Source organism: Amblyomma mixtum, chromosome 2, assembly GCF_055824585.1.
Source record: "Amblyomma mixtum isolate Tamu chromosome 2, ASM5582458v1, whole genome shotgun sequence".
NCBI lineage: Eukaryota > Metazoa > Arthropoda > Arachnida > Ixodida > Ixodidae > Amblyomma > Amblyomma mixtum.
Window position 1 is genome coordinate 290,391,031 of NC_143013.1, and position 15,922 is coordinate 290,406,952.

General features: G+C 46.8%; 1 protein-coding gene across 1 annotated transcript in view; it reads left to right on the forward strand.

Annotated features, from left to right (window-relative positions):
- Positions 1-10,399: 10,399 nt before the first annotated feature.
- The window catches only part of LOC149364415 (uncharacterized), a 42,592-nt gene continuing 37,069 nt past the window's right edge, over positions 10,400-15,922 (forward strand). Inside the window, exon 1 of the mRNA XM_089568689.1 lies at positions 10,400-10,744. Within this exon, the coding sequence (XP_089424815.1) occupies positions 10,400-10,744 (345 nt within the window). The remainder of the gene's footprint in view (positions 10,745-15,922) is intronic.

The following is a 15,922-nucleotide window of genomic DNA, read 5'->3' on the forward strand; positions in this document are numbered from 1 at the left end:
GCTGGACTCGCATTATTTTCCCCAATAATAGTTGTGTGCACCACTGTAGTACGCCTCTGACTGTTAACGGGCCCCTTAGATTTAAAAATAAACGAAAAATAAATAAACCAAAAAATAGCAGCGCTTGAAACAGTACCACTTTTTTTTCAAACAGAATGTAAGGTGCTCAAAGTCATGCGTTTTCCATATTGTTGTGACGTTCTACAATGGACTCTCACGAAAAGTTCATACGTCGACAGCTACCGATTTTGCCTCCCATTTAGACCTCGCCTCCCTCCTTCCCACAAGATATAATTACTACATAGAAAGAATTTACTCTGTGATTATGCCTTCTGATTAATGCGTTTTGCCAGCGCAGATGTATGCTTTCGCGGCCTGAAGTACGGAACTTCATCATCACGTCCGTTGCGCCTTCCTGATCCCTGTTTTCCATGACTCCTGACCTTCTTCCTTCTTCATATTTCATCAGCATCAGTCAATGAGAACCGTGAGGTAGTCATATGATCCTACTAGTAGCAACAAGCTCGAACGGCTGCATGACCCCGGTGACGTCACAGCGCAAGGGTCACATCACCGGCGCTGATCACATGGGCGGCGCTGGTCACAATCGAAGGGCTGCATGTTCCATTGGGGTTCAGTCTTCTGCATTCGCGGGCATTCGTGTTCCGTGTAGCTTAACCTTGAGAATGATAGTGTGTGTGTGTGTGTGTGTGTGTGTGTGTGTGTGTGTGTGTGTGTGTGTGTGTGTGTGTGTGTGTGTGTGTGTGTGTGCGTGCGTGTGTGTGTGTGTGTGTGTGTGTGTGTGCGTGAGCGTGCGTGTGTGCGTGTGTGAGTGTGTGTGTACGTGCGCGGTGCGTGTGTGTGCGTGTGTGCGTGCGTGCGCGTGCGTGCGTGCGTGCGCGCGCTCGCTTTCTAAACGAGCAAGATAAAAAGCACAGCAAGAACAAAATATTACAATGCAAAACGCGGTTCAGAGGACGCACGTTACGTTAGGGGAAAAAAACACAACTTTGCTAGCCCCGTCGGGAATGCCTCAGGAAACAGCGTGAATCCAAACATCTTTCTTTTCTTTCACCACGAGATAACCAAAAAAAAAATCATGATGGAAAGTAGAGTGGGCCGCCTGCCTTATACAGGGCCAAGGTCACAGTTTTGCAAATGGAAATGTGATTTTCTGCTTCCGTGCTTCCGCAATGACTTCCCCTCCCCACCTCTCGTTTCAGCTGAGTGAGCGTCAAGAAAGAAGCGGCAGTAGGGAAGTGTCTGCGAGCCAAGGAAAGCTCCAGCGACAAAGCAGGAGAGACGCGACAAGCATGCAGATTTGCAAGGCGCGACACACACGCTTTTTATGTCGCTTTTTTTTCTGTTCCTTGAGCACAGCTCTTCTTCCTTGGCACCAGAATAAAGACAGCTTCCTAGGAAAATTAAGCGCGTTTGTGGAACCGGAGAAGAGACCCTCGTCTCAGTGGGCCGTCCTCTTCTATCGAGTCTCGGTGATGGTATCAAAAGCGAGAACGTTTGAGACACCCGCCAGATTCAGCGGGTCGTGCACAATAAAATGTGTCTGGAATTCTCTACCCTCCTCTCTTTGCTGAGCTTCACACTCAGTGTTAGGGTTAGAAAGAAATTGCGCAAAATGCCAAAAGTGTATTGTGCCTGAGGATTTTAATCCATCACTATTTTGTCGTCTTTACTGTGCTATTATAGTGAAAGTTTGCGTAGGCCAAGTGGCACACTATAAAAGCGAGACGATATGGTATCATGGCTATATATTTTTTTTTTCATGGAAGAAAAAAGCAAAGGCGGAGAGCGCGATAGAGTTTGCTCTCACATCTGTCCTCCTGTTACTACCCGGCAAAACTTCAGGCACTCTTATCCCTCGCACGTCGTTCAGCCATTGCGCCATCATTTCTTCTCTTACCTCATAGGGGCATTGTCTTTTACGCGCAGCTCCCTACGAACACATTTGTTATTTTTCCTTTCTTTGTATTTTTTGGTCACCGAGGCCTCTGACAAAAGCCCTGGTCCTCTTCCTTATCCTGCCGTGATGCCGGTTCTATCTGCTTCCGGCTGTTTGTTCAGTGTTGGCAGCTTCGAAGCCCGGAAAAGCTGTTTTCTCGGCGTTGTCGGATCGTAACCAGCCTCGGGCAGAGAGCAAAGTGGGCCAACTATTGAAGCCGCCGTCCTCTGCAGCTGAGCAATAGGGTCGGCCCATCGACCCCTCTCTCTTTGTTCAGCGGGCAGATGTCTCAGATGAACTACTTTCTCAGCGTTGGTTTCACCAGATTGCGCAAGACGTCGACGTTCTGCCAAGTGTGGCGTTGGGAAGGAGACTGGTACGAGCTGTATCAGGCAGCAGTATATTGATAAGTCCTTTATTTGCACCCAGGCAGGAACGACAGGAACGGTATTTGGTTAGGTTTAGTTACGCTGCTGCAGTCTTTAAATTTTTATCACATTAGAGGTTGCCAGCGCCAGCATTTTGTACCACCTCTAGCGATGTCGTACGCCCAAAAGGAGGTCACGACAACAACAGACGTGGGGCGGGCTCACAGCTAGCTGATCGCCGCCGCTAACTCTTTTCACCATTGAAGAAAGTCGAGACGGATTCCTGTGCCACTTAGAGCTCGCTCGAATGAGATTTTCCGGGCCATGCGGGGCAGAACGTGCCACGAGACAAAACACCACATTTTGTGACTTAGCGCCCTGTAATGCAGTCGTACCTCGTTATAACGAAATGTTTTATAACAAAATAATGAATATAACGAAAGCTCGGTCAACACAGGCTATAACTATGCTATGGCTATAACGAAGTGATTGGCCGCTCCTTCATGAAGTTCAATTGTATTTTAATGTGCTATCATATTAATATCGCATTTAGTTGGTATGACTTGCCGCGCATACACTACAAATGAGATTAGATTCAGAAGGCTGGCTGCATTTAACCGTAGGGACAAATTGCGAAGTGAGCCTAGGCTAACGAGAAACCGGTAGAGAATATGCGAAAGTCTGCACGCCAGAATTTTCAAAACTTTGCACATCAGCAGACCCGGCGTCGACCGACATAGGTGTTTAGTTATCATAATTGGTTATTGGTGGTATCCTATGCAAAGTTTAAGAATTTGTGTTCCTGGGATTCTTGCGAGAGAATTCTCGCCACAGGCTACACGTTCGGCATAACGCGACACTGTGCTACTCTGGAGGGACTAAAGTAAACATAATGGTCTTATTCCTGGCTCTAAAACGCTACCCTCGTTTTCTCGCTCTCTTGGATAGTCTGAACGTACTAAAGTGAAAATACTGCATACTCCTACGCTTTTCGCACGCGTTTACAGGAGATGCTCATAGACTTCGATTGCGAACAGCTGGGGATGAAAATAAACGCAAATACATTCATAACCTGCGATTCACTGCTGACTGTGCCTTGCTAAGTACCTCAGGGGACTAACTGAAAAACACGATCAATGACATAGACAGACAGAGCAGAACGGTTGGTCTAAAAGTTAACACGTAGAAAACTAAAGTAGCGTTCAGTAGCCTCGAAAGGGAACAGCACTTTACGATACGCAGCGAAGCGCTGGATAGTAAGGAAACACCTTTGTACTCGGGCAAGGTAGTGACTACCGACACGAACCACGTATCTGATATATCAAGATCAAGAATGGGGTGCAGCGCATTTGGCAAGTATTTTCAGATCATGTATGGAAGTTTACTATTATCTCTAATGAGGAAAGAATGTAACAGCTGTACTTTACCGGTACTCGAGGAGACTATTAAAGAGGGTTCTGGTTAACTTGACGACACCGGAGCGAGCTGTGAAAAGGAAACAATATGTGTAACGTCATGAGGCAGGGAGAAAGCAGAGTGATAAGGAAACAAATGGGAGTTAATGACACCCTAGTTGAAATCAAGGAGGCGAAGGGGACGTGGGCAGGGCATGTGATGCGAAGGCAAGGTAACCGATGATCGTTAAGGGTTACGTACTGGATTTCAAGTGAAGGCAAGCGCGGCAGCAGGCGGCAGAAAGTTAGGTTGGCGGAGGAGCTAATAGGAAGTTTTCGGGTATAAAGTGGCCACATCTGGAGCAGGACCGGGTCAACTGAACAGATATGGGAGGGGCCTTAGTCTTGCATTGGGCGTGGATGACGACTGAATGCCGACTAGAGCACAGAATATATGAATAACGTTCTGGAGAGACGCAAGCATCGCCGGTGCAATCCAGCGTGTTCATGTTCTCAAATGCCTCCACCGTAGAACACTACAGAAAATGAGAGAATGTGCAAAGCATAAACTGCATAAGTAGTGTCCTCAACCTCGACGTCACACACTGACCGGCGAGAAACAGCAGACACCTCAACATCCGCACCTCGTGTGCAAAGAAACAGGGCCGAATTCTCTCCTTTTTTAGTATTTAATATTTTCTAACTGATCAAAGGGGGATAGACAGCTTTCTCTGCCGCATCACGAAACTACTATACAAAGTTGATTCGTGCACCAATGAACGACGTTTCCTTCAAGCGGTTCTACCCCGAAGGTGCTTCGCGAAGGAGCTTCGCGACCGCACATCGGGAGAACAGCTTTACTCTTGCGCATTCAGCACATGAAAAATACAAGCGCGCAGGCCCGTGGCGGCGGGACACGGCTTGTATAAATACAGACAGGCGAGTCCACATTGACGAGAGGTGGCCGGCAGACTGGTGTTGGGGTGTGCGGCTTGCGGGTACTTCATAACGTCAGTTTTGGCCGTTGTTAAGCTTTGCATCATCTGAAGTCATAAAGCATGAACAAGGTTTCCCTGAGTACCAAACAAGACATTAGGCTGACTGGCTACTAGAGCTGCTTATGGCAAATTTTTCTTTGTTTTAATACGATGGCCTAGGTAGTTTAGTAATGTGAAAAAAAAAGCGCTTTCTTTAGGTTTTCATTCTTTTTCTCTAATTCCAACTTCTTCACTCGCATTTGTCTTCGTACACCTTTCCTCAGCTTATCTTTCTTCTTCGTCCAGGGACTTTGTATAACAGACAACTCGTTTTCTTTTTCCTGCATTACCTGTGCGTTGTTGACCTACAGGAAGACAAACGGATCGCGTTTATTCTCCCTCTGCGCCACACCAGTCTACGAATGCACCCTCCATTACAACTCCAAGATAACCCTGGTTTAACCTCGCGCAAACAGATCGAAACAAAGGACTAAACAAAGTTAGACTTCGGGTGGAAACACAATGTAGCCGCCTGGTCCCCGACACAGGGCATGCAATGAATCGCTTGATTGCTTCTCGCGGTGGTTTACCTGGCACTCGAATACAACCTCTTCAGGGACCGTCCTTCAGTTCCGGGTAATTTAGTTCTCTCCTTTCTTTAGATCCTCTCCAGTGCGTTTTTGTTATTTCTCTCAATTGACTCTTTCTCCTGTGCTTTGCTACTACGGCCCCTTATAAGTACAAGTACACAGCAGCAGTGGTGGCCTACTTTCTCGGCCCGAGGTGATCATGATGTGTTTTAGGAAACCTAACCTGATTTGTATTGTGTTGACGCTCAATGCGTAAGGCTGGAATCACCACTGTGGACATGGGTATTGTTTAGTTACTAGAGATCCGCTCCAAACAGGCGGGATATTTGCTCCGTACAAACTAAGAGAAAAAAACGGGACGATCCGCTAAGTGCACACCGCCAAATGTTTCAGTGAGCGTAAACTACATTTTTCGTTCTGTGCACAGTCACCCATGAGGCAATGGGCGTTTCTCACAGCTCAGTAGTGCTGGTTAGGAAATGTTTCTATAAACTCTGTCCTGCACACCTTCTACGCAACAAGAGAGCCGGAATTCACAGGGATCCACTTCATTTGTATTTACTGACAGCGTCGGGCTTCACCAATACCTGAGGCATGTTCACAGCGAGTCGCACTTCAGTATAATCATAACATGCTCTACTCTCACTTCTTTTTTTTTGCTTATGTCGGCCAACTCGCGCTAAGGGAGAGGTTAGAATCTGGCCTGGGTCGCCAATTTCTCTGTTAGGAAGACAATGTTCACAGTTAATATAAAACAACGCGTCCGCGCTTTTTGCAGTTGTGTTTACAGAATCCAAAAATTCCACAGCAACCCTTAGATTAGGTGTTTATCTCATTTGAATCATCTAAACGTCCATGCAAAAGCAGCAGAGTGTGCGTTTGCCAGGAAAAAAAAAGAAAGAAAATCCTTCACTTCGTCAGTAGGTCGCATTCCGACCGTAGATTAACCTTCTCGTTTTCTGTGCACTCTGAGGGGTATGCTTCGCTTTGTTTAGATCCTATTGAGCTCATTCGTGGCTTCCTCTTCTTCTTTTTTTACGCCAGCAGGTAATTTGCAGGTTTACCGTTGACCCAGATACTTTTCCGCGTAATCAAGGCAGTGCCACGAGCATTCGTGATCCTGTGGCCTGTATGCTGCTGCCGGTGACCCTAAACCTCGGTCGCTTGATTTGCATTCCTCTTCCCTTTCTCTCGAACATAGTTGGCCACACAATTATTCTTTCTATTTCAGTCGACGAGCTACGAAGTGCACGCATCCCACGAGCATTTTAGGAGGTCTTTCAATGAAATCTTTTTTTTTAATGAGGTTAACGCAACAACTTGCCGCCTTCAAACAATCAGTGCCAACAGGACCGAGCTCTGTTCGTTCAAGGGCAGCGTCCAGTAATCAACCTCTCTAAAGTGTAGTCTTCCAACGTGTAAAGCCTCAACCGGTGCGCGAAACCAAATTTTCAACGACAGACTCGGCTGTTTATGTGGTAAGTGTTGCAAACAGGCAGCAACGGCGGAGCAATGCTGAAAAATAAACGACGTGATCGTCATATCCAGCAGCTGCCATGTTGGGTCCAATAGCGTAAAAACCTCTGCCAAAAATGTCATTAAAATTTGCGCAAAAAAAACAGATGTAATGAACAAACAAAACACATCATATGCAGTAAATAACAAATGAACATCAGAACAAAATTACAAAATAAATGTTTTAAAATTCGCCAGAGACACTTAAGACTCCTTACATGTGAGAATGCGAGATCATTAGTGTCCCTGAGTGCATTGTTTACGAGTAATGTTTGTAGTACATGCGTTACAGTTTTTTTCTCCAAGTTTAAGAAAGATACGGCGTCGTACAGAGTTCCGAGTGGTGTCGATACGCGTATGGCACCAACCTGTTCGCTGTACGACTAATGGTTGCATCACAGTTTTGGTACGAATGTCGTGAACAATGACACACACACACACACACACACACACACACACACACACACACACACACACACACACACACACACACACACACACACACACACACACACACTCGCACACGCACACGCACACACACACGCACACAGACACACACACACACACGTCAGTTCAGTTAAGGTGAACCCTTTTCCTCAACTTTAAAAAACGCTTTAAGAAAGCCGTAAGGACTCCACTATACGAATGGAGAGCAAACCATATATTCGGAATAATTTTTCCAAAGATGTTCTGAAAGTTTCCGACTTGCATGTGCTGGTGCACTGTGCATTGAGATTCAAGAGAATATTGTTGGAGGGAAGCTGGAATTGGTTCTTGAGAGTTCAAGATTTGAAATATATGAAGCATCTAGGTAAAGCATGCCAAGTAGACTAGGGCTAGAATTTAAATTGTGACGTAAACGCCTTCTCACAGCTATTTAGCAGACATGGGAAGGTATAATGAGGGGATGGTTTGACATGCATACGAAGGAAGCCAACAGTCACTGAATCCAAAGTGCTTAGGGGAATGTTTTTAATTTGTTCTGTTGATCAACGGGAGAATAAAGCTGTGGTCAATATATTGCTTAAGGCTGTGGCTAGAGTTCCGTCCAGACGGAACTACAATTTGCGGTAGAGTTCCGTCTAGACGAAACGACAATTTGCGCTAAAGTTCCGTCCAGACGGAACTGCATGTAGCGATGGGGTTCCGTCCAGACGGAACTGTATCTGACACCATACAGTTCTGTCCAGCATTATCTGCCACAAGAGTTATGTCAAGACGAAATTAAAGCTGGCGTTAAGGATTGGGAAACCAGTTTGCTTGCAGACTTTTGCATGTCCATTTAAAAAAGTGGCAATCCTATTCCGCCTAATGTGGGACAGGATATTTTGCTGCATCATTTTATTTTCCAAGCAGTCAGTGAGAAATGGCAACAGAACGAGCTTTGGCTTGAGTTTGTTGGTGCGTTTGCATAATGCTTGTTGACCGTTTGTGTACGTCTTAGTCTTTTTCGCGCTACGTCATCGTGCAGCGCAAATAGCGACAGGACTTCACATCACTTCGCGAAGAGTTCCTGCACTCTGCTTCTAACAGTGTCATTTTCCCGATCCTCCATGCATGCACGGAAGTTATACCTTCGAGGTCGTAACTAAACGCAATACGCGGACAGATATTTTGGTGCCGTATAAATGCATAGAGAGAACATTTGAATGCAGCTTTGTCAACTGGTTATTCCAGAGGCAAATAAATGCTTTATGTGGGCAGAAATCGCCCATTTTGTATAGTAGGGACAATACGGATATTAGACAGTTCTAGTTTTACGTACGTAGAACCTTCACGCACGTAAACGTGAGCGTACGCTCGTGTCGCTTCGTACAGTTTTAGCTACACGTACGGGAGGCAAACTGTGTATATCTGCCATAGAACCTAAAAAATGCACTAGCATGTTGTGTCGCGCCATCTAGTACAGATAAAGAAAACTAATTTTGTTTAGTCGAGCTGCTTGGAGCGGAGCCAGGCCAAGCCACAGTGCGGACGGTAAATACTTTCCCCCTTTCTTCTGACTGAACACTTTCAGTCCATCGAACTGTATGTTGCATGTTATCTTCAAAGGGGTTACATTCCTTCACGTCCCGCAGCATAATTAAATGATCGCTTTTCGAGAAGCGAAGGCGCGCTGGTGTCCCACTCATGTTGACGACGTGCGCGTACGGAGCCAAAACGTGCACCTTTTTGCTTTTCCCGCTGACCGTGCCGAGGGTCTCGCGATATCCCGCGATGTTTTGAGCTTCGCGTGGTCTCGCGAGACCGTCGGCACACTCATTGCTATGACGACCACAAACGCTTCTCCGTCAGGCTTAGGAGCTGCTGAAACGGATTTCTATCTGGAAAACAAAAGCTAGTTCTCACCTAAAACTTCATGCGAGAGCAAGGATAGACCAACTGAAGGCAAATACAGCAGTTTACAGCACGATACCACGTCGAGGGAATAGCGACGAAGCTGTTATCGTTGTGAAGCGGGCGGGCAGGGCGCCGCCATCTTGCCAACGCCACGCACGCAAGCAAGCAACGTGAAGGCCGCAACGCAAAGATCCGAATCTCACGTACGTCCGTGCGACCCACGCAGACACTTCACGTTCTGCGCATGCGCACTGGTGACCCGTAAGCGCTCTACTTACGTCAAGCTTCTACGTACGTGAAGCTAAAACTGTCTATTGTACGGACGGAACTCTAGCTGCAGTAAATATTCCGTCTGGACGGAACTGCAGCAGCAGCAAATGTTCCGTCTGGACGGAACGCTACACACTCCGATCGCTTAAAGACAGTTAATAGTAAAGTAGAAGAAAAAACAACCACGCCCTCGGGGGCATCCGAACCCACGACCTTTAAATTTCTTCTTTGGTGCTCTACTAGGAGATGGGACTCAGGTAATGAGTCAGTCAGGTAATGAGTCAATAAAGCAGTTATAAATTTTGCTTTACCAGTTCTGCTCTGTATGCGTCCAGCAATCGTTGTGCACTTTAGAATATCTCTGCCCTTTGTTGTGTTTTTGGTAAAATGATTGCGGCTTGCTTCTGACTGCACCAATCAATTTCTGAAGATCTCGTTAGCAGTTATCGCTAATAAGTGTATTTCTGTCTGTCACCCTGAACATGGGGCTGGCTTTCAGAGCACAGCATGTTCTAAAGTTCCGCCAAAAAGATATACATAGATTTGTCGAACGTTTCTTGTTCTGGCAACACTGCGGTTCAGCCCCGGAACACTTCCTGTTTAAAGAATTTGGACGGGGAAGTCACCTGCACCAGAGCCTTATAAAAAACCCACGGCATGCTTCGCCTGCCGCGCTGTCTTATCAAAACCAGTGCAGAACGCGTCGTCTGCATCAGCGTTTTGATCAGAAGTATGCACCGTGGTGGGCGGAACCGTTCACAGGACTTTCAACTCCCAGTCAATGATATGCACAAGTCGGGCGGCCGCCACCTGATCCTGACGACACCATCACTCCTTTACAGCGGCAGTCGCATATATCTGCGCAAAGCGGCCGAATAAAGCTGCGCAGAAGCTAAGTTCACGGCAGGTTTAGCGAGCACCTTGCTCGAACAGCCCTTGTCAAGTCTGTGTGATAGACGGCCAGGATTCACACCGTGGCAGCGACATGTCAGACGTCGACTCAGAAGATGGGGCCGGCGGGCTTTCTGCTACTGGGAGAAGCGGCGACCAGCACACGGCAGTCTCCGAGAACAAGAGGCTCTCCATGGAGCGCATCAACCAGAAGATGACCCAGCTGGAGCACGTCCTGCTCCGACCGGACACTTATATCGGCTATGTTGAGCCGGTTACCCAAACGATGTGGGTGCATGACCGCGAAGGTGAGAACGGGGACGGAGGCATGAAGAACAGCAGCGTAACCTTCGTGCCCGGCCTGTACAAGATATTTGACGAGACCCTGGTCAACGCTGCCGACAACGAGCAGTGGGGTAAGAACATGGACTGTATCAAGGTATGGTTTGCACCTGTCTCTGAAGAGTGTGAAAAACGCACCGTTTGACGGCAGCCCAAGGCTTCACGATCGTGGGTGCTATGACCAATTTAACCGCAGTGTTTGCGAACCGTACAGCTTTCATTGAAAGCAGGCCCTCGCGTAGACAGATGAGCTCACGAGAATAGCTCGCAGCTCTATACTTTGCCACGCCGTGCATGCAGCACGTGTGGCTTGCCTTAACTCGGTTAACTGCTCGTTTTGGTGCCTCACAATGAGGCAGTTACATATTTTTTTGCACTAATATCGGTGATTCGCCTAAACTTTAATTCCTGGAGCAGTAGATCCATCATGCCGAGTTCTAATGAGTTTATGCCGAGTACCGGTATTGATCAACGTAGGTTTTTATCCCCAAGTTGTCTTTTTAAGGCTGTCTACCGTTGCTTTGCCTTCACTGGCACCTTCGCACCCGCGTCAGTCATCACGCCGTTCATCTCGCCGGTTTATCTTGATCAATGTTGGAAACTGGGCGCTAGCGTTGGCTGCGGGCTGGACATCTTGCGTGCTTTGAGCATGACGAGCATGTTTCTCCTCGCAATCTGCTTGCTTAGAACCCCCTTGTTGTACTACTTCGTGGTATTTGCTGGCATGCTTAATGTTCTGTATCCAAAGCTTTAATATAGTGTTATTTCAATGTCAAAAGCAGTGACACGCCAAGAATCGTTATATACAGCTCACATTTACGTCGTAGCGATGTGCGTGATTATGCAGCCCACCTATGCCACTTGCTACGATGAGCACCATGGAAGCACCATGGTCCACCTTGGTGGCATCCGCGACTTCATGTATTTCAACGTTGATCCAAACACTGCCATAGCTGGCTATTGTACAACGACAATGCTCGAAGATACAATGGCAAACAGACTGGTAGGATCTCGCTTATATGCACCCACCTAACTTCGTTACCGCTCTTTGTCACCATTTCAAATGCTGACCAAAAAGACAAACTTTTACATAAAGACTTCACACATGCGACTCATTTAAACTTGTTGAATGCTAAAATCTCATCAGTTGCTCTTTAAGAACATTTAGAAAACGAGTCATATTTCATAGCAGGGTGGTATTTCAAAACTACTCTTTTCGGTATCGAGTCGTTTGTACCCACTACTGCAGGTTGCTGCAAACTGTTACCCCACTGCTGATGGGTAGCACACCATATCCGTGCCAGCTTCAGTATCAAAGGCAGGCTGGGTCAACATTAAAGCGACAATTTAGTAAATTAGAGAGAGGATTTCTCACAAAATACGACTCTTAGCGCACCATTTTAATTTTTTTCCTTCTCACAAATGTAGGCTTGAAACGTAGCTTTCTTTCAGTTCCCTGACTTACGTAATACACAAATAACCCAGTTTAAAATTGTAATGCACCAAGCAAAATTACTCTATTGCAGCGCCCGTAGCAGCTGCAATGAAACCTGAATCTCTTCCACTTAACTTTAGCTGCGCACAGTCAAGCCTGCTGTTGAATCAGCCGTTCAAGTGTTACGAGAGTCCCCAATTGATGTCTACGCATCCCTTTTTATCTTTAGATTCAGCTGTAAGCTGCGTATACGTTTCCTCCGCTCTCAATAGGACATTCGGGAAAATTGAACGTGGCCTGTACTGCTAGACTACCGCATTCTAACGACAAAGACGCTCCTTTAATTCTAGGACGTTTGTTAGCTAGAAACGACCGAGCCATTAAATATTGATGTCGCCACCAGACGCCGATTCCAGAGGCTAGGCGACGCCTCCATTCGCACCAAGACGGTGATCATGGAGTCCTTTCTCTTTGGGTGGTAGGAGTTCCGATCGAGTGGGGATAAAAATTTAAATATAGTTTGTGAGCAATGAATACTTGTTTTGCTCCGGACAAACATCAACGAGCTCAGAAAGAGCCTCGGAATCTATTCTTACTGGGAAAACAATTAGGGTGGCGTGGCCCCTCTCAGCGTCCCATTAACAACGAATACTCCGCAATTCTTGCACTTTTTCGCAACCCCGATCGAGAGTTATTTCATGATGCCATGTCGAAATTTCGAAAGGGTGCGCTTTACACACGTGCGAGCTCGCAAATTTGGGCAAAGGAAAACCCTGAACTCGCGACTGCAGCGAAGTTCTCATTTCCATAAGAGGACACATGTGGTATTAAGAACGAGATATATTCCCTGCCTTTGGATCTCATTTCTTTCAAGTCGAGCAGGCTTCTCCCCCTCCCCCCTATTCGCGTGCTGCAGTAGGCTTAGGTAGGAGGTGCCGTATAGTGTTTTGAGCTCGAAGCTTGAGACATCTTCATTCTAGCAGATCTGACTCTTGTGAAACATTCCGCGAAGGTTATGAACCGAAATTGTGTTGTATCTGCCTTCATTGCTGATACTTTGTTTTTCGAAAAACTCTACTACCAAAAGCATATCTCTAACAGAAATGTTCATGAGCTAGTTAAATTTCACACCAGCTTACGACGGCGCTGCAGTGTTGCCACCGAGTCGAGTTGTAGTTATAGTTTTGTTTGCTCAGTAGGCGTAACTGAGCTAAAAAAACTAGTAGCGGTTTAGAGCTTGTTAAACCTAGCGATACGAGCGAAAGCTCTGTTAAGCATGGTTACGCATGGTTTGGCGACAGAGGTCTGTCCGGCGAAGAGTCTGTTCGGCGCGTGCCTCATCCATGGCGAGGCTGAGCGACCGAGCAGCGGAGGGCTACCGATCCAACAGGTCGTTAACAATACTCACCGACTCACAAGCTGCATGCCGCAACTACCTAAACGGCAGAATCAGCCACAGCGCGCTCCGCATTCTCCGCTCAGGAGGCAAAACCGAAAACAACCAGGCCAAACACACGATAGTTTGGGTGCCGGGACATACCGACATTACGGGAAATCAGGAGGCGGATAGGATAGCTCGAGGGTACGCAACAAACCGAGCATCCAACATTCCTGACACCGCTGAGAAACCCGAGCCGGTAGCCCAAAGCTATACAGACATTCTTAACTACTACAGACGGATCAGACGAAAATACCCGCCCCCACACAAACAACTCAATAGAGAAGAGGCCGTAGCATGGCGACAGTTACAAACGGGTACATTCCCGTGCCTAAACATCCTAAGTAAAATCTACCCCACACAGTACAAGAGCGAGTGCCCGTGGTGTGGAGACAAACCAACATTATACCATACCACATGGGCATGCCAGAAAATAGACAAGCTACCCATTATAGAAAACCCGAGTGCGGAACAGTGGGAGAGGATGCTATCCAGCGACATCCTGAAAGTCCAACAAGGACTAGTAAGGCGTGCACGCAGGGCAGCTACCCTCAGCGGAGCCCTGGACTAGGGGAACCGACCCTGATGGTAAGATGGAAGACTCCATCTGAAGCCGCAAAAAAAAAGATTGTAAAATAGAGCAAATAAACGTTTTCCACCACCACCGAGCTCGAGGGAAACAGCTGTTATACACTCGCTAGTCACGTGGTACAGCAACGGCGAGGCTCCGAGTGAGCGCAGCTGCGGTGCCTCTCCACAGCGAGTCACGTGGTATTACGTCACTTGCCACACCTCCGCTCCGCCGGCTCAAGGTCAACATGTACCAAACTTGACCTTGGGGGTTGCAGTGCGAAGAGTAGAGCTTTCGCTCAAAAATATTTATTTGGTACACTGCGCACGCCTAAATTACGCGTCGCTGTTGCTGCATATTGTTGCTGCATACAACGCAGAGCGGGCATGTTTCTTAGCGCCAGACGGGTTCTTCTATAATTCTGCATTGATCCCGAGGAAAAGAATTGATAGCTTGTTAGGAGCACTGAATGCAGGCCTTATAATCCTGCTTCCTGCATGATTTCTCAAAGTTGCTGAAAAATCTTAAGCACGCAAGGAGCAACAATGTTGGTATTGCAGGCAGCTTAAAAACGATTTTGAAAATTTTCCAACTAATCCCTTAGTCGTAGTTCCTCCCTGAAGCTAGTAGAAACTGCGGCTGCAACCAGATGAAACCGGTAACAGCGAGGTCGGAATTAATTTTTGTTGATGTTTGTCAACAGCATGTCAGTTCCTTACTTCGGGTCGGAGCAGTAGAACGCGCTTGCGAAAATAAATACGCGATGATCACCGCTCCTTAAACGCTTTAACTACAATATTTTCTAATGAGTGGAACAAAACTGGAGGAAATAATCGCTTACGGTACTTTGAGAGGTCATTCTGTTCCTGCACAATAAAGTGTTCGAGGAAGAGCACAAGTTATTCCCCTTGTTTTAGCACGCTGTCGCTTTTCCGCAATGTTGATGCAGATATCTTGCGATTAACATTAATATTTTGTGTGTGTTTATAGTTTATACCAAGGTTTAGGTTTCATCTCATAACACTGGATCAAATTGCATAGATCTCACACTTTCAAAATCATTATATTCTCTACCCTTTCTAGCACTAAATACCCTTTGTTCTCAATCCAAGGAATAAACAGTGCGATGCGCAAGCAATGGAAATTCTCCCACAATTTTCCCGCTTTGCAGTTCTCATATTTCCAGCATGTTTTCGTCCTCGCCTAATTACCGACAAGCAGCCTAGCCGGAGAACAACGCAGTGCAACGTAAATGTTGCTGGCCGCTCCCGAGTGACTGGTAAACAACCGCACTTAGCGCTGCATGCCACAGGGAAACTGGATGCGCAATTTCCCGACGCGCTGACAAATTCAGTCCTGAAATGGTGGTGGAGACGTAAACACGCTGCTTCCGGTGGTACATCAACGATGAGGAAGCGAGAAGCTGAAGCGTTGAATAGGTGTACCGGATGCCTGCTCCCGCTGATCACGGCCACGAGCCTAGTGCTATTCTCGCGCTAATAACAGTGATTCAGTGATTGTAAGGAGAAGCTCTGAATTGGGGCAGCGTGCGCGCCTGCATTAGGGTACGATGGGACGATTCTATTGCGCACCGTAGAGGTAAACAAGAGCAATGAATGAACAGACAGTAGTTACCTAAATTATTCATCTTTTCTCGTGAGCTTGCAGGCACGAGACGCGCACGCATGCGCACATGCAAGAGTCTAACCACGAAAATCACATAACATTTTAACAGTTACAAAAGGAACACGCAGCTCTATTTATCAAGAACAAATTCGATGGTCAATTTGCACATTTAATCCAAATGCAGAATATGTAAGCCAGCACAGTG